The sequence below is a fragment of the Apteryx rowi genome, unplaced genomic scaffold, assembly GCF_003343035.1.
Source record: "Apteryx rowi isolate R43461 unplaced genomic scaffold, aptRow1 scaffold_493, whole genome shotgun sequence".
NCBI classification, from domain to species: Eukaryota; Metazoa; Chordata; class Aves; order Apterygiformes; family Apterygidae; genus Apteryx; species Apteryx rowi.
The window spans coordinates 1,803-21,585 of record NW_020450753.1 but is presented as its reverse complement, the minus strand read 5'-3'; the positions used below and the strand labels follow the sequence as shown (position 1 = coordinate 21,585).

The 19,783-nt window shown below is 40.7% G+C and overlaps 1 protein-coding gene across 1 annotated transcript in view; it reads left to right on the top strand.

Moving 5' to 3' along the window:
* The window catches only part of LOC112972540 (transcriptional regulator ERG-like), a gene marked incomplete at its 3' end in the record, with an annotated part of 76,219 nt that extends 59,203 nt beyond the window's left edge, over positions 1-17,016 (top strand). The window contains exon 2 of the mRNA XM_026079160.1: positions 16,799-17,016. Within this exon, the coding sequence (XP_025934945.1) occupies positions 16,799-17,016 (218 nt within the window). The remainder of the gene's footprint in view (positions 1-16,798) is intronic.
* Positions 17,017-19,783: the final 2,767 nt, after the last annotated feature.

Genomic DNA, 19,783 nt, shown 5'->3' with positions numbered 1-19,783 from the left:
CTGAATCATGAAAAAACAGGAGAAAAAAAAATCACACAATCCAGAAACCTTCCATTTGTGTAATCAATAGCCTGCTAATTTCTCCTGCCATTGCTGGCCAAGTACAGGACATTTTGCCTCTTTTAATTCACATGTTGTAAGCCCAGTGGGAACAGAGAGATATGTAGCACTGACGAGTCAAAGCAAGTTCTGTACACTCATGTTCTGAATGCTAATGGCTGGGATAGAGACCAAGAAGGGAGGCTTTTGAGTTATATCCACAGATCTTTGACAAATTCACTGTGTGATTGGGAAAAATCAGCCATGTCTGTATTTTCAAAAACAGACACTTGTTTCAGGTTCCCATCTTGAGACACGTTCAGTCTGATTTTCTATTTCCCACTGAATTGGTGTCATTATTAAGTTCTCTGCACTTTTATCTGCCATGAAATGGGGCATTGTAATACTCAGCTCCTGAAATTTCATAGGCTGCCACAAAGCTCAGTTAATGCTGAAGTTGTTTTAGTGTTCTCAGAAATATCTATATATGAAAGACTGTTAGCCCTTACTTACAAATAGGTCCATTTATGTTAATAGGAATGCTCATATAAAAGATAAACATAGAATGCAAAATTTTTAACTACCAGGTTTTGAAACTAGTAATGCAGTTTGCTTTGCAAGAATTGATGAGCTCACTAATGTCTAATCAGTATAGTAAGAGTTGGAAATATCCTCAGGGATTGTAATAGAAACACAGAATCAGGAATTCCAGACTTTAAAAACTGTAAATAAGAACAGGATTTTCAAATAACTGACTGAAAAATGTATTTGTGTATATGACAAATGTAACTTTTAGCATATTCAACATACAAGGTCTATTTGTAGAAAAAGTACAACACAGGAAGATGTGGCAGAAATTTAAAATGTTTCTAGCAAACGTTTTCTTCACAGTCATGACCAAAGTCTGAAGCTTGAGCGGGTAATAAACAACTTTAAAACATGTCTGGTCAGTGATGAAATACTCAACAGGAGGAAGCAAAAAATCTTCCTGAAGCTTTTGATCTGTTTTCCRTATTCTTACAAAAGAGTTGGTTTTTAAAGATCTGTTTTAGCTTCCAGTCTTACTAAAGTATCTTATAATAAAAGGGCTCAGAAAGCTTTCAGATATTTAAAAACATTCACAAGAGACAGCATTCTCGTGGTAAAACCAAGCCAATGTTTCTATTAAATCTGATGGAGTTAGTGCACAATGAAAAATTAAAAACCGTTTTGTTTTGGTCAAAACGGTGCTTGAAATAATCAGCAATCACTTTGCATTTGGGTAGCTGCAGAATTACAGTCTTGAGAAAGTTGTGCTTTGAACAGATGCATAGTTTAAACATGAGTACCTGAGGCTGGGCACCTATGGATGTATGTGTGCATCATAATTAGTAGCTTGATTTGCAAGGCTATTAGGCACCCACAGGTACAAAAGCCTCATTAATTGGATGTTTTCCAGTTGGATTGAATGATATATTAAGAAAACTCTAAGACTTTCCTTGGTCAAATTCCAGTCTTCAGTCTGTTAGGCTTTTAGAGGGAAAATAAAGCAGAAAAAGCCCACCTTTCTGCTCTCATGTGAAGTACTGTTATCGAGTTACTGTTGCCTTTGGCTACCCCCACTGTTGGCAGCTCATGACATTACCAAAAGCCAAGCTCCCCCATTGCAGTAGGGCAGGAGGATCCTGCACACGAGAAGTCAAGGCCATCTTCCCGCTGGTGGGATGTGCTGCATTAGGAGATGCGCCCCCAGAGCAGCATGCAGGGGTATGGCCTCCCATCCTGGATGGGGCCCAGCTCTCTGCAGCCGCCTCATGCTCGGCAGGGAGGAATCGGTGCTAAAAGGGGGCTGGGGGCACTGTCAGCACTGCACATTGGGTTCGTGCCTCCCCCACCACTGCGTGCTGTCCCCAGCATGAGATCCTTGGAGGGTTGGTCCTGGACAGTTAAAGGTCATCAAAAACTGGAGAGATCCCTCCAGGTCCCTCCCTGCCACCATGATGCCAATGTAGAGAGGGAGACCAGCTAGAGCAGAGCCAGTGAGAGCAGCTGCAGAAGGAGCCAGTACGAGGATGAGTCGTTTCTAGGCTTTCAGCTGGTCTTGCTTTTCTCTGTGCTGAATAGCTGTTTGCTCCCCTTCCTCCTTCCTCAGTCTTTTTTCTTCATCTCCATTCTGCTTTTTGCCTGCCTTGCATAGCATCCTTTCATTCTTTATTGTCTTTTGCATAGCTCCTTTGAATTAAAAAATAACCTTTGGCACAACTGTGACAGTCACATTGGTCATACTATGCACTTCATTTGTGCTTTTTATCCGTTTCCCTCAGTTTCTGTCCAAGGCATTTTGTGAAAAGGTCTATCTACTGCTTTGGCTTAGTTAGTGCCCAACATAGCAGAGTCCCTTTCCGGGTTGAGTCTAGCATGACAGAAGAGTCATGATTAGTAAATACTACTGTAAATACTACATTTGAAAGGCCCCTTTTTTCCACAGTACCAGGGCAGTTTAAGAGTATGCATTAGTAAGGCATCATGGCACAAATGTTGCCCCTTATCACCTTCTTTGCAGAGTACGTCTTTCATATTAATGCCAAGTCCGTGTTTACAAGGGGTAGTATTTTGGACTGTGGGTTTTAATTGCAAATGATTGCAAGGTCTGTGCATTTGCATCTTTTATCAAAAATAAACAGAAAGGAAACACATTTTTTCACCGCAAAAGCAGAATATCTCCCTACTCAAAGATTTCAAAGCTGGTCAGATTCACAAATTGGGGAAATGCATTCCAGTTGCTGAGTTTATTCTAAAATAGTTGCTTTCTTACTTGCACAATTGTCATGAATAGCAAGACTTTGTTCCTTACTTGTTTTTATTCCTTCTTTCTGTTTTTTTATCCTTGATAACCCAAATATGGAAACAGGATTTTCAAATGGCACAGTGACATTCATCATTGACTTTTATCATACATGTCTGAATGAGTGATACACATTATACCTATGGGAGTTTAGAATATGTTTTTTTTTGGTTTACTGAATACCAGGAACTTTGAAGATTGCTTAGGTCAGCCAGGAACTAAATTAATACAGTCTCTGGTTTTCCCTTCTTATAGAACAACATGTATCATTTTGCTTTATTTAGTCCATGCTTTCATTTTTATTAGATTGCAGAGAAGCATAAATGGTGTCTGTTTACATTCCTTATTGATTCAACTTGAAATTATGACCAAGTATGGCTTGAGTAGTCTATAAAAAGATATGCTAGTTTCTGGCTCTCAGACATACAAAGGTGTTCCTGGAAGCTCAAAACCCAGAGTGCAAATCAGTTAGCCTTCTGGATGATTTTGAAACCTCAAATCCTTTGAAATAGTTGGCAACCAGCCTATTGCATATTTACAGTTACACAACTCTTCCTCTCTGTGACTTTTAAAAGTTCCTTCTTCCTTTTTTCTTTAAGTCCCTTGGCAGCATCAAAACAGCTTCTTTCTCTCTCCCCCTTCAGACCTCCCCCCCCCCCCCCCCCCCCCCCCCGTAGCTTTCTCTCCTTGGTATGGCACATTGTTCTGTGGAAATGGGTTGTTTTGAGTTCACACTTTGTTTTCCTGCTGTTTTTCTGGGAAGCTGGATATGGCACAAAAGATATGGGAACAGCTTGTAGGAAATGGGTTTGTTTGGGGAAACAATAAAAGAGAAACAGCCTGCATACCTCTCCTGTATGTTTTAAGGCATAGCAGACAGTATGTAAAGTCATATTGGGAGTCATTTGTAAATACAATCCAAAGAAAAGTAAAATCTTTGTTTTAGGGTATCTTAAGCTTTGCATCCATACAGCTTCACTTCTCGTAGTATTAGTCATTTGGTCTTATTAGTGAGGTATGGGGAAATATTTTCTTTTGCTGTAGTAAATGCGTATCTCAGTGTTCTGGACTTGAGATTGTCTTCATTTGTGTTGACTTTGTTAGTTCAGTTTTCATCAACAGCAGCAGGTGGTCTTTCCATTCTTTCTGGGGTTAATGCTGGTGTCACAGAATGGATTTAATAGGAGTGATAATATTGGCCATCACTGGCTCAGAAGGGATATTACTACAGGCAAAACTTGCAGGATTTTTCTTGTTGTCGCATCGATATCACCATGCGCATTTTCCTTTTCTTCTTCATCTGTCCAATTAAAAATGTGCCGCAACCTGTTTCTGCTGTGTAATAGACTAAGCAGAGAACATGGATGCAGAACCACAAGAGTTACCTGATGGAGGCAGAGTTTGAATTTGTGAGGTACTCCTCCTAAAAAAGGGAGAAAAATGAAAAAAGCTGAAATTTTTCTACAATAATCGTTTCCATTTTATAATTTCAGATTGGTGATTTTGTTTAGAAAGACATTAAAAAGACATTGCTTAGTAACAGTAATAGGAGTTCAGTTGAAAAATCAAACCACAAGTGTAGTTGGAGTTAAAAAATTTTTTGAGTGACACAAAGTAAATATTTTTKTGTGTGTTGAGGGTTTTTTTTTGTTGTGTCAGTTTTCTTTTGTTTGGGAAAAGAAAAAGAACATTCACTCCAATCTTTGTCTCTCATCAACCTGAAACAACATTTTTCTTCTGATCTGTTGGTTTGACAACCTCTCTAAGTACAATATCAAAAGCTATAGCAATCTCTTTGACTGATCTCACAGTTAAAACCTGAGCTGAAACAACAGTATGCTTAAGTTATACCAGTTCAGCAGAGTGCATTGAATATGCTAAAGCTTAAGCACATGCTTAACTTTACTGTTATTTTACTAAGCACTTTCCTATGTTAATCTCTGCGCACGCAGAATGTCTTAATGCTGTGACATCCAACCTCATATTAATTTGATTAGTCATGTTTTGAAGCAAATGACTAAAATAACATGTGCTGAAGCATGAATCAAGATATTCATTATAAACAATTATAGGAAAGTATGTTAGGCTATAGCTATAAAGGTTATCATGACAGGAAGTCATATTTTACATACACAGTGGGCATACTTGAAAAGTTCATTCTGAATTTAGAAAGATTAGCTATCTGAGCAATACTCCATATGCTCATAAAAATCAGAATACCATGAGAAGCATATAATACTATATATATATATATATATTCAATACATACAAGACAGATATAGAATCAAAGGTGGCTGAGGAAAAGGAAGGCAATCTAGTAAAAACATAAGATTTCTGTTAAAATGTTCCACGAAACTGGAGAGCAGTCTTAATGTARCTTTTTTTAAAAAGCTGTAGCAATTTGCATTTTAATACCAGTTTTCTAATGCAGAAGACTCAGTCAAAAACACCAAGAGGAATGCATTTGGAAGTAAATAAAAACTTTCTTATAAATAAGGATGGCTTAAACAGCATTTGTTAGCAAAGGTTATCAAGCAGGGAAATTAATAAATGTTGAGTGTGATAAGTGTTCTCTAAATAGGAAGATGAGAATTATGAATCTGTATGAAGGTGGCACATCCAGAGACTTCAGCAGGCTGCTGAGGTGGGTGAGAGGGTCTCCAGCTCCAAGTGGTTTCTGAGGAGGAGGCCAAGCTGTGGGAAAGCGGCTCTGCAAATGCCTGTGAACGGTTCCTCCTCCTCTCTCTGCAGGCAGATTGCTGTGCCTGGTTGCTGGCTTGAGGTGGCCAGCCAGATTTACATGGTAACATGCCTATGGACATCCCTTTGTTATCCCACAGTTTCTTTGGAGTAGCAGATTACATTTGGAGCTTTTCCCCCATATTTTCCCCTGTATCTGCAGCCTTTCTGGTCAGAAAGTGAACAGTCTGCTGTTCACGCACATGTACACCTGCATGTGTGCGCACACACACACACACATGCACACACACATACACACTGTGTGCAGGGGGGCTAAGAGGAAGGGATGGGTCACCCAGATTTTCAGCTCATGGCCCTCATCCAAGTGTTATTTCCCTAATGCTACTAGGCATTCATAAAAACCAAAGGCTCATTGGAAAGGAAACTACTTCGGATGCTCCTTTCAGTTTTACCCCTGTTGTTTAATTCTTTCATCAATGCATTGGTTTTCTAGCCATTTCTTCACTCCTTCCTGTGCATTTCTCCTCACTTGACAGATGAGTTTGTTTATGRTATATAGTATGCCTTAGAGAAAAATATTTTGATGCTTGAATTATGTTTACTTTAAAATTTATTTGGAGATTGAGGGTGAGATTATCTGAAATTGTTTGTGTGTGTATATACATATGTGCATATATATAATGGACATATATAATTGTATATACCAATAGTGTAACAAATATTGAACTTGGAATGAACACCATGTATAATCTTGTTGTTTGGAGGAAAAGAGGTGCAAATATTACCTGCTTGTTATAACCCTGGGCAAATCTTTTGAATAAGGCAGAAAAAAATCACATGGTACTTTTCTTTTAAGAATTTTCTCAAGAAAGTTAACAAAACCAAAATACCAGCGCAGTAACTGTGTTCAAGCAAAGCCTGTAATTCCAGACAGGTGACTACCTTCATTAAATACGCAGTAATTCTTAAAGACATGGTATTCAAACTGTTGGGGCTACCTGCGATGCCAAAGACACAAAGTAGAAAAACAGAAAAGATAGGATTGAGTGCCTAGAAGGTGGTCACTGTCTTGGGATGTGGAATTGTTTTGGGCCCAAGACTCTCAATATCATTGTAATTAACAAAAGTTCACAGCAAGTGTGGCACRCAGCTGCAATTCACTTCTGGTTGGGCTGTGGTTCACTTTACAAACTTGCTACCTGTTTGGTGAGACAAATCTTTGCTTGAAAGATTTCTGAGAGAAAAACAGATGTTTATACTTTTCAACAAAATAGAAGGCTGGCTGCTCCTTCAGATTGATAAAATCCTATACTAAAAACAGAGTAAAGGCAAAGGCTAGCCCTGGACCAATGCAGAAATGAAAAGGAGTTTTATATCCAAGTTCTTCCAGTTTTCTAGCCATTTTGGAGCCCTAGAAGCTTGAAGGAGGAAAAAAAAAAATGAAGCTTTCAAAGTTCATAATTAACAATACTATCAAGATGAAAAGAAAGAAAAGTCTATTGTATTGACTGAAAAAAATAGTCATTCAAACTTCAGTGTTACAGTGTTACTTTATATGGCTGGAAGTACTAAAATAAGCACACAAAGCTAAAGTTTCTTTAAAAATGCATGTACAATCTACAATCTGCAGGATGCGGTTGTATTCTTTTTTGCCCTCCTGAGTCTGGACTGACATAACCACGTAGGGACACACATTCAGAGCCAAACTGATCAGTGTCACTCGAGGTTTATGGCCATGTAGCCCATTTAGTTCAGACCTCTGCTCCAAGTGACAGAGACGTGCCAGCCGATGCTTCCTGGGTGCCCACTGGAAAAAACAGGTGCCAGGCCCACGTTCTTGGGGTATGCTGGAGAATTCCCACCTGGTTCTGTAATTCTCTAATTATGCTCTAATTCTCTTATTATGCTTTATTTATTGTATTTATTTGACATACAATACATAAGCCATAGTAATAAGATAACAATTACCGCTTATTTCTCTGAGATACTTTAGATCTGCAGTGTCATTTGTTGTGATTGTAATATTTGGAGTCTGACAAATATTCAGCAAATATTCTTTTTACATAGGCAACATGTTCTCACTGCATCGGGGCGCGAAGCCATAGATCTCCAACCCTCCAAAGAGATCTCACAGAGTTAACACGAGTCCAGGCCATTTGCAGCCTTCAGCCCCAGGAGCCTGAATAGCAAAGCTACAGGTGTAGCAAATAAAACCCGGCATTGCCTCAGCCATTAGGTAGTTTAACAGCACTCTGCCTATGCAGAAGGAAAAAAAGAATGGGATTCATCATGGTATAGCACCAGATTTTCTGCTTTATTCCCTAGGATTTCTGATACAGTCTTGTGAGTTCTGAGGTCAGGGACTTGGTGCAGTTCTCCGGCACTAGCACTGGTTGTGTGTGGGCAGAGCTGTTCCCAGCCATCCCCCTCTGAAGTAGTGGTTTAAAGTCACTTGAGCGTTGAATGTGCACTGAACCAGGTGCAGGATGGAGGCTTTCAGCATTGTATTTGAAAAAGGCTGCTGCATTACTTTGATGAGAGATCTGTCGTAATGGCAATTGTTGAGTTTTCTTAGCTAACTCTCATGGTGTCCAGGGTATGTGACATGTATGAAACAGTTTCCTATTTCCATATATTAACTCTTGTTTGGCATTAAACTATGCTTTTGCTCTTTACTCTCGTATGGAGGTAGCAGATGAAATAATTGATTGTGAAATAGCAATTCTTTAAATCAGGCACTCATGGACGGTTCCAGACCTCTGGTGGTTAATGGTTTGTCAGTTGTACTGAATGTGATGACTTTTATGTGTGGGATGCAGGGTAGTGCATACGGCACTGAACTTGGCATGAGGAAGATCTGGTTTCTAACCCAAGACCCACCTTTTAGTCATTTTTCCTGAAGCGTCCCCATCTGCAAAAGTGGAATGATGATTTTTCCTTATTTTATGAAGCACTTGGAGACCTGGTGGTGAATATCTGGTGCTACAAATATTACTCCATAATGAAGGAAGGTGACAAAGATAGTTTGGGCAAAAATAGGGTTTGCTGACATTTCAGGAATGACAGTTTATACATTAGAATGTGGTAAAGCACCACATTCTACATTTAAATTTATAATGTCTTAGAATTTGTTCACTAAAACACAAAATTTTAAACCCTTGGACTTATCCTTGAGGCCTCTGTTCACGTCACTAGTCCTAGTGAAGCCAGGAGAATGGCTTGCACAATGAGGTCTGTGGGATCAGTCCTAACGCATCTGTGATTGTTTCCCAGAAATAAATCTAGCCTGCAGTTTCATAACATTATTTTGATAAATGGTTGATTATTCCTTTTTCAAGAAGAACTGAGGCAGTGTCTCTCCCTTGCTTTCAAATATCCTTTGTATTTTTCTCATCAAGAGCTGAAGATACCAATAAGAGGCAGCAGCGGGCCTATACTTGGATTACCATTGACGACCCAAGTGCTCATTTGAAATAGGTGGAGGATGTTAGCTGAGCTGACTATAAGATTCTCATGAGTGGAGGTGAGGACAACATCTGTCTTTCCTATGTTGTACTTGCCAAGGTTTTTTGTTGTTCCTGAACTCTCTCATGAATATAATATGTGGATTTTTGTCTGATTTAATGAATCCAAGACTTAGAGATTTAGAAGGAAAACATATTCCAGATGTGTGCTGTGATTCCTGACTCAGGTGACTGCATTTCAAGTACTAACTTCTCCAGTATGTTCCACATGCCATACTCCATATCTTTTGAAGCTGTTTCTTTTGAGAATGGTCAGAATAAAGTTGTGAGAATGTCATGATTAGTAAGCTACAGTAAGGCTAAAACATCAATCGTTTGTCTTTTGTTTCGCTGATTATTGCTAAATGCAATGAATCCAAGGCTCAAAGACTTGGCTTTAAACTAGGGCTGCAAATTTAGGCTAGAAGCCCTTTAGCAGTTCAACCGCAGCTTGCTTTGTTGTGCAGCAGTGCCTGTTTCAGACGTGAGTAGAGTGGAGTTTCAGACTGGAAGACTGCTCGTTGTGCTGGGAAGTTCTGGTGTCCAGCCTCTCCTATGGTATCTGTTCCAGTGTGGAAATGACGTTCCTGGCCTGTTTGAAATTAGCCTTTTGCTCCAAATAAACAGCTTCCAATTGCATGAGAATACTTATGAGGAAGAATATAAGAGTAGCAAGCAAAAAGAGTGAATTTCTGAGTGGCCTGGTAAAAATCAACTGGAACAGTTGTACCAAGGTACATACTGTGTGCTCTCTTGCACATGAGTCCATTCTTTCCCCTGTTCTTTCTTTCAGTTACAATTGTCTGTAATTCAATTGCATACAATTTCATTAAGGAATGTTTTCAAGTATACAAGGGATACTCCATGCAACAAAGCATGGAAACACGTGATAGAGCTAATTGCATAGTATGAATCAGAACAGTCTTCCCTCAGAAATTGCAGATCCCTCTGAAAATGTAAATGTTTAACAGGAACTTGGTGGTCTTTTTCTAGGAAAAGGGTGAAACTAATCATTTCAATAATGCTGAAATGGCCTGTTCTGATAAATGTTTTGATAAAACTTGCCATCCAATAATTTCATACAATTGTACAATTATAATATGAATACTTTATCTTCAGTAACAAGAATATTGTATTTACTATTTTATATTAGAATGTTTTAACACCTCCAAAACATGCATCATTTCTTTAGAATTTATCTTTTTAATAAATGCTTTGCTGGGAGTTTTCATGTACCAGTTTTTTGTCCAACTTAAAATGAAAATAAGTCCTAGGATGTCAGAATTCCTCATAGACTAGAGAATTCATTTTCTGACCAACTCTGGGCATCAGACAAATGATAGGAAATAGACTATATTTGAATGGATTTTCTAGCTGTGTGGAGGTATAAGCTTACACTTACATATACATTATTATGAAGTCAGATTAGAGAAAAAGTTGTCCAYATCAGTGAGGAAAAATATCATAAAACTGGTGTCAAAAAAAGTTTATATAAATGCATTGACATATGGCAAAGTTAATTAAAAGTTCTTGATTGCAGTGTCATTGCAAGTCCCTCATAGTCAGAGGTAACAGTTCCATTTTGGAGTGTGGGAGTGAGGGCCACAAATGACACTACAAGCAACAAATGACTTATTTCACTGTTTGCAGCACTCTTCAACATACAAAGAGGGTTGTTGCTATATTTGTGACTCCCAGTGCATCTTGCTCTCTACACGTACTTGTTGCCCAATGTCCTGCTATTTGGTGGTCCATGTTTTTGATCATCTGTTGTCTGCTAAGATTTTGACAGAACTGGCCAGTAAGTTGTTGACTTTAACAGTTCTTGAAGCATTTTTTGAGCAACAAAGCATAGATTCATAGATTCATAGATTTTGGACAAGTCAATGGAGATAAAAAAGATCTAGGAAATCTTTTCTGTTGTAGGGAAGAAGCAATAAACCATGGGAATATTTGAGGAAATAAAAAAACAGAGCTGAATATTTATGCGTGTGTATATATATCTATATACAATGAGTACACTATCTGGAGGCTTGATTCAATTTGACTGCTGTAAAAATGAGTGGAAATACTGTAATGTTAAAGTGGAAGCTGGGTTGGTGGCATGGAGAGAGAGGTTACAACTGAATTTTAAGCACAAGCAGACGTGTTTGTAGAGTTAACATGAAAGAAAGCATCACTGGCTTAGAATGGCCTCCAGTTCCTTTAAAATCCTGCAACAGTATTTTTTCCCCAATAGTGCTCTGCACAAGCTAGATTACTGCACACCTCATTATCTCCTTTTACCATTTCTTAAGTTTGATCAAACTTTAGGAAAAACTGTGTCTTTGTTCTTAGTTCCTGCCATTGGTTAAAAAGGACTGATCAGCTTGTGTATACTCCTCATGATGTGGACTACTTCAATCACATTTCCTGTAACTTCATGTTTCTAGGCCAAGTAATCTTGTATTTGATTAAATAAACACCTTTGTCCTAATGACTTTATGCCTACTTTAAAGGCGTTGCTGCACCTATTGTTCTACTAATTTGTCGGCCTGTTTTTTTTTTTAACTTATCAGCACAGTATAAATCAAAACCAAATACAGAAAGACATTTTGTTCTTTCATTACTAGTACAAAAAGTCCAAATGAAAAGCCAGATTTTGCATAGTACAAGGGATAAAAAATGAAAAACTCTTACTGAAGGAATGGATTTTCTAGTTTTGCTGGTGACATCACGAGAGGAAGTATGTGTGAAAAAAAAGATGACAGGCATGTCTAATATTTACCTCAGATAACATTACAAACTGTTCTACTTCACAAACATGCATGAAAGACTCTTCCCATCTGCCACTGTATGTAGTACGTGTTGGTTTCTTCATATTACATTACCCCAGACACTGGTTACTACAAAAGGAAAGGCTTCATTTCTGAGATGTCATGACAATATGTTATTGTCATGAGAAATCCAGGAAGATGACCAATCCAATACTAAAACTATTCCCTTAAAGGTACAAAATTTGGCACGATTCAATGGAGCCTTGTAATGCATCTATTTTATAATATTTATTAATGTTTACTTTGCTTTATCCTACTTACTGCTTGATGTTGCCAAACTGCTCCAGTAACAGCATTAATATGGATGAGAAAAATAGATTAGCATGTAAATGAGTAACGAACAACATTTACTAGGAATAGAACTGCCATCCATATGTAAAAAGCCCTTTGCCAGACGTTGTCAATATTAATGTCTCTGTCTGTGTTTATATGTGGCCAGACCATGCAGCTATTCTTCATAATGGTGAACACTGACAATTTTTGTATTACATTTGGTCCAGGAGCTTGATTTTATGATGAGTGTGGAAAGTGCACTTTTAAGACCCTGCATTTAGGCAAAAATTACCTATACTGCTTTCCATCAGCTGTACAATACTATAGTTTGCTGTTAGAGCCTTCCTTCCACAGCTTCCACAGGGTTAAGGCTTCTAGACTTTAATTAGTAAAGAGAAATCTAGGATAGACAAGTTGAAAGGAAGCATACAAGGAGCAGCCGAAGGATATTTTCTGTCTGTCTCAGGGATACAAATTACATCATGTAGCAGAAAGTTTTATATAGCTGAGAAATGCTTCACATTTCTTGATGTTATTTCTAGGCTATCCCACAGTACGAATTTCACACAAGGTTGCATCAGTTTGTATTAGCTGATTGCTCAGTGTCAGTGCATCTTGCATGGTCTGCAGAGTCTGAAGTGCCTGGGCCACTCACTGCCCAGAGTGCCTCACATTTCAAGCTTAGTAGGGGGAAAAAAAGAAAAGTCAGCAATTACAAACCCGTGACACACAGCTCCCACCCATGTATTTCAGGAGACTTCTGTCTGTGTACGAGGGTGTGTAAGGACCAGGTATATCACCCTGTTGTGGTTGCTGGTAAATTGACATCAGTGGCCTTGAGTGCATTTGGCAAAGACGACAGAAGGTGCAGCTGCCTGAATCCTCAACCCTGGCAGCAGAACAGATGCTAAACATAGTCTCCATGTTTCCCACAGTGAAATCTCAATCTCACTTGTGTGCAAGAGGAGAGAAAAGATAGTTAAGGAGGAAGTTAGGCTAATTCTAGTTTAGGCTGTGTTCTCTAGTTATGCTGACTCCTCAAAATTATGCAAAAGCTTTGTCAACCAGTTCAGCTTTTGTAATGTGCACAAAGGATGAGTAATACATGTCCTAGAGTCCTTGAGGACACCCCAGTGGAAGTCAATGAAGGCTCAGAGTAAAACATCAGAGAAGACACTGTGATAGAGTGTGCAATATGCAATAATAACAGGATGGAGTACAGATGAGTGTAACTAAGTTAGAATAAAGATCTAGCTAGCAAGTTGCATATTTTTTCTCCATTTATAACTAGACATTCTTTAGTGAAATATGAAGTCATAGTCCGTCTCCCAGGTTGATTTATGTTTGTCTTGTTTTTGCCATAGTCTTTTATATATTTTCATAACACTTATTAATTGGCATCATATTTCTGGCTTTCACTGTCCTCCTCAGGAAGTTAAAATGTGTGTGCTTTCTCTCTTTGTGTAACATAATATGCATCCATAGCATAGGCAATATTTACTGTCATTAGTAAAGCCAATAGATAGAAATCACATCTTTTTTTGGTTTAAATTTATGCTTACCCTAAGTATTCCTAAATTAACTTACATTAGGTGGAGCCAGGTTTAATAGGAAGCAGAATAAAATTGCTTTGCTTCACTTGTGTGTGGGAGGGTGAGAAATATAACCGTTATGTAGCATTTTGATGCCTGTTTTGAAAATATCTGTTAGTCAGTGGTTTACAGAGTAAAATAATATTCTGCCTTTTGTATTTGCAATCTTGTATATGCTTTCTCTTGTACAATTCACTCTTTCATGTATTTGCTGTAGCTAGCTCTTCCAAAATTAACATTACACAGCATGTTATTCTGCGCATGTATTAGCTCTCCAGTGGGGCAGAAGAGAGGGAACTGTGCAGCAAATTATAGTCTTAGGCACTGGATATACTGTGATCGCCTGGCCAGGCTGTAAATATATATCTTCATGAAAAAGTTGCATCAACTATAGTGACAGAATTTTTTCCCCCTCCAGCAAAACATTTTCTTTCTTTGGTTTTTGTGATATGACCCCTGCTACTTTACCATCCAAGCACATCAAGTCCCCCCTGCTGTCTCAGTACAGTCTAGCCAGCCTTTGGGGTGCAAGGGATGAGTAGTCATCTCCCTCCACATCTCCTGGAAAAGCAGGAGCTGTCTGCAGGCTTTTCCAGCAGAAGTGGCTCATCAGGAAAGTGTCAGACCACCAGCAAGAGCATTTCTTAGCACAATCGGGCAGACCGGAGACCCACAGGAGTCTGAGARATGGGACAAAAGGGACGTATTCTAGCATTTCTCCCCTCTCCTGGAAGCACTTTCGCACCCCCAGAGATTCAGGATGYAGCAATTAGGAAGCTGATCATTGTTTGGAGGGAAAGAGCATGGAAAATAGGGGTCGTAATTAGGGTGTTAAAATTAATGGTGATATTTTGGAGGTGACCTTTGCACTCAAACACCATCCAAACAGCAGTAACRAAACACTATAGATCTCTGTCTGATTTTTGCCTCTTGGCCTGTGGCAGGAAGAGGGAGTTGGTTAGCGTTAGCGATTCAGTCATAAGTCTCATGGTACTTGGAGCTCCGCTTGAGATCCAGCTCCGCAAGTCAAGAGATTAAGGGGTAATCTCAATTTTCATGAGAAATAATAGAAAGAAAGTGATGTTCTAGCCCTTGTGGCTGGAGAGAAAAGTATGAATATTAACAGAGTGCACCCTGAGGGCTCACAAACCAGACAAATAAAAAGAATGATAAATGTATTACCCCTTAAAATGAATAAATGCAACTCCTGATTTTTAAGATAGTGTATAATTGCTGAAGCTTGTGTAAAGCAGCTGAGGAAGGTAAGAGCATGGTAGGCAGCAGAGTGTTTTCCTGCAGCCTGAGGGTTCCCATCGCTCTGACTCTTCTGTCTCTCCCCTCTCCATTTTGTTCTCCTTTGCTGACACGAATAGCCACGCTATTTTATTGTCCTCCTGTTGGCCGTCAGCAATGGGGCTGGCTGCAGCACGGGCCCACACACACTGCCTCACGAGGGTGCGGTCACACACGCAGCACCCTGCCCCGAATCTGGCTAGCACGTCAGCCCCCCTCCCTGCTGGCCCCCACGCCTCCAGCCATCGCCAGCTGGCCGGCTCGCCGGCTGCTCTCATCTGGCGCGCTGCAATGCCTCAGCATGCCGCAGCTTCAGCCAAACCTCCTCCGTTTGGCAATGCGGCTTGCTCCGCAGCAGGCTGAAGCAGCCCTGCCGGGGGGAGGTGCTGGGCTGCCCCCCGTTTTATCCATGTCAGGGCAAAGCTGGGGGGAGGTAGTCCTGCGTTGGGTTACTATCAATTTACAAAGTTACAGAGCACCTGCAGATGGAGAAAGGGTTTTTTCTTTGGAGGGCTGGGTTTTGGCAGACCAGCTCCCCAGCCCTGCTATCCACATGGTTGCCCAGTTCTGGGAGCCAAAGAGAAGGCAGGAGCCCTAACGGAGACCAGCTCACGTGGCCATGGACCCCACTGGCAAGTGTACCCAAATTAGACACGTAAGGTTAGGTAGTATGGATCCCTTCACAAGCTTCAGCCCTTCCCTCTGCTTTCTGGTGGACCAGGTGGGCACCCAAAGTCTTGCCAGGAAGTCATCTTCTCCCACGACTTGGCTCCAGATAACACCAGGAAGAAGTCTATACCAATCCATACCMGTCTCTCATGATGAGGAAGGAGGATTGTCTTCCCCAATGACTACTTCATTCTTGTGTCTGATCTCTGGCTGGCTGCAACTGCAGCGGCCTCACAACTGACGCATCTTTTGAACTCTGCCACCCCGAATGGTTGGGGCCGGAAAGGTGCAGCAACCACATTGTCACCACAGCAAGGGAAGAGGGCCTGGGGTAGTCCTTCCCACACAGCAGCAGAGTGGGATGTCTAGCCAGTACACCAGGAAGCGTTGTTCTGAGAAAGAGAGATGGCTGGTTGGCACAGTGTCTTCTCGGGGTGTGTGCTGAGGAGCAGTGTCCAGCCCAGGAGCCAGTTAGTACCTCCACCAGTGCCAACAGCAAATCCTGGGCTGATCTGCCTTTGCTGCTGCTCACAGAAAGAGCAGGATCCCTGGTTCAGAGGTTACACCCAGCTGTATCTCAGCTCCTTGTCCAGAAAGGGATTGGCCTTAATCCTAAAGGAAGGAAGAGAAACTCCCAGTGAGTCAGCAAAGTCCGACTTTTAATCATTTCTTGAAGGAAAAATTAATGCAGCTATGGCAGTTTACACCCAGATCTGGCCCTCAGCATCCATATCTTGGAAGCAAAAGGCTTGAGCTTCACTTCCCTTCCTGCGCTTTTCTCACTGTTAGTTCTCAACCATTTTTCCTAAGTGTTTAATAGGGCATCTGTGTGCATCTTTTTAGCTGTTAGCAGGAAATGTCTCACCAGGTCAGTACTTCAAGGGAGATGTTGTCTCTATGAGATGACAGTGGGCCTGGCACCTGAGTCCTCACCCCTGTGGACAAGCAGCACGCCTAAAAAATGATAATCATTTAAATAAGCAGCCAGCTGTACATCTTGTCATGAGATGAGCAACCCTTTTTCCTGTGGGGTATTATAATATCTGCTCTGAAACACTGTCATGCTGACTCCTCTTCTCTGGTTTTCAGGAAGCGTTATCAGTGGTGAGTGAAGACCAGTCTTTGTTCGAGTGCGCTTACGGATCGCCCCACCTTGCGAAGACAGAGATGACCGCCTCCTCTTCCAGTGAATATGGGCAGACGTCAAAGATGAGTCCACGTGTTCCCCAGCAAGACTGGTTATCGCAGCCCCCAGCCAGAGTCACCATCAAGATGGAATGTAACCCAAATCAGGTTAACGGGTCGAGGTAATAAGGCCAGTGTTACAGTGGCTGAAGTACACTTTTTGTTATGATGGATACAGTTCAGTTGTCTGAACTTAGGAGTCTAGCTCCCTTAGATATCCCACCTGGCCACTAGCTGCTACCTGAGAAGCCTACAGGCCTCCTGTATATGGTGTGCCACATCTGCCAGCCCTGCCTGGATGTCTCAGATATTACAGTGTCCCAAATGGTGCTACAGAAACAGTCCTCTCATGAGCTCTGCAATACTTTTCTGTGTTTCCTCTGACTGTGGATAATTTAGGATGTGAACTTGCATTACACCCTAGGTAAAAGAGTACATGCAGTAATGTGAGACAACATGTACTCTATCCTCCGTATTAAAATTAGCAAAATGTGAGTTCGCTGTATTTTTGGGAGGCTATATTGATTCACCTGGGGTGTGGAGTGTGCAATCTAATACCTGAAGTTGTCAAAGTATTGTAATTTGGACTGGTGCTTTTGCTCTAAATGTAACCAAATAGGGCAGCACAGGAAGTAAATTCTTGTAATGGCAGGGGGAGTGAACTATTGATCTTTACTTTTATATTTACTGCAAACAGTGCCAAAGAGCACAATCATGGAGTTGGACTTACGAAGCACTTACATTGAAGAAACAGCACATGGATGGAGGCAAGCAGGGGAGTAGAAAGGAATAGGAAAAGATATTAGTCAGCTGAATAGGCAGTAGCTACAGCATGTCAGCAGACTAACTGTTGTCTAGGGACTTTTTTTGTGGGTGTCACTGTGAAGGAGAATTTTGTGGATTAAATAGAAGAGTAATGAAATGGATTTGTGGATATTGACTGGTAGCTCTCCCAAGCATAGGGTCATTATGGGATTTCTCCCATGTGAAAAAGCAAAATGGTGCTTTTTCTAAGGAAACTATCCCAATCAAGTGATTTCATATTTAAAATGCCCAGCTCTCAAAGCAGTTTTCCTTTGGTGTTGCTGAAGGACAGAAGTCCAGAAAGAGTCAGTTACTCAGTTTTTGTTGATGTATCAGTGAAGATTGTGCTTCACATTGCTTTGTCACAAACACCTGCCTATTAATCTCATCTCCCAGCATCAGTTGCTTAAAAAACCCTCAGCCATTGGCATTGTGGTTACTCTTCACGCTTGCTGTACTCATGTGGTAAGCACCACTAGCATGGCAAAGTGGTTTGACAGTATATCACACTTACTTACACTCTTCATTACTAAGGATGGAAGTCATACCAAAGTCAAATCAGACTTTCCTTTGAATAGTCAAAGATTTGAGATACATAGAATAAGTAGTGAACTGAAATTTAAGTTATAGAATATTAGGGGAAGTCTTTTTGTAAGCCTACTTATTCAGAACCGTTTCTATTGAAGGGTTTCTTTGTAGTAAACAAATACATAGAAATAATCACTAGTGGTGGGTTGATTTAAAACCAGTTTCGCCTGCTCCCTAACATTAAATATTTGTTCTGAGATTTCTAGAAGAGAACTGATCACTGCATTTTCTCTATATAAGCTCTATAAGTATGTTAGAGTAGAAAATTAGTGTTAATACTTACTGAGATTAGCAACAATAACTTATGTTATACATAACTAAAATCAGTCAGACACCAAATCTTACTTTCACATGCTCCCAAGTCTTAAGGATGAGTCTGGATGATACAAATCCATGTGAAATTTGTGGTCAGTCACATTTTTAAATGATCAAGTCAGAATCCTGAATTTGCTGTCCTGAATTCTTGACAACCATAACTAGCCTGAAAATTAGAGCTGAGTTTGCAAATCATGTTTTTTTACTGCTGTTGTAATGGTTTAAGTGCAAAACCTGTAGGTAGTAATGCTACTTTGTTAGTTGAAACTTTGTCCTGTCCAATCTTTGTTCGAAGTCCTGGTAAGGATTATATTCCAATTTAGGAGACCAGGATCCTCACTGAGTATAAAAAAYGTACCCATATTGAGATCAGTTAAACTGGGACTCCGGGTGAAGCCTTGTTGCCTSTGTGCATGAACACAATGTGGAAAGTGTACTCTCAACCACCAGCTTGTCTAAAGTCGGTAGAGATCAGTAGGTGCCCTGATTTTGGAGTGCAGAGAGCTGCAGGCACCAAAGCTCCTGGCTCCTGCAGGGTTGCCTTGACCCAGAGAGTGGGGCAAGTGCCCAGCTCTGGGACACTGCTGCTATTACATCCATGCTGTGCCTTGCTCCTCAGAGAAGCCTAAAAAGGTGGCTGCAGATGGACCATGTGGGCATGCAGCTGGAAGACGCTGTGCTCAGCACCTTAGGGTCTTTCCCTTCATCTGGGGACTCTGCAYTTTTTGGATAAAAACAGAAGTAACCCAGGGAGCAAACAAGCACAGCTCAGCCACCAGAGCAGAGTGTCCCAGCGGCTAAGTCGGAGTTAGGCTCCCCATCTCTTGCCTGAACCCACAGTTCACGYGTTCCTGCCTGTGCGGTAGCCCAACTTCAACAGAACAGGACCGGCTCTAATTTGCCATATTCCTTGGGGCTAGGGGCATGTGCTTGATGGGTGGGGGGGTCTCCCTCTGTACCTCTCCAATCTGAGCTAAGTTCACCTTGTATGTAAACACAAAACACTCTCCAGGAATGGACCATCATTCAGAAGCCCTGAATTAAACAGGACTGTTTGGACACAACCTTGTAGTACCTAACATTCCTTCTTTCTTTATCCTGTTTTCTATTAGCGTTTCTGGAGGTGCTTAGGCTCCTTGCACAGTCAATAGACAGAAATCAGTTGCTAATTTAGGCTGCCTG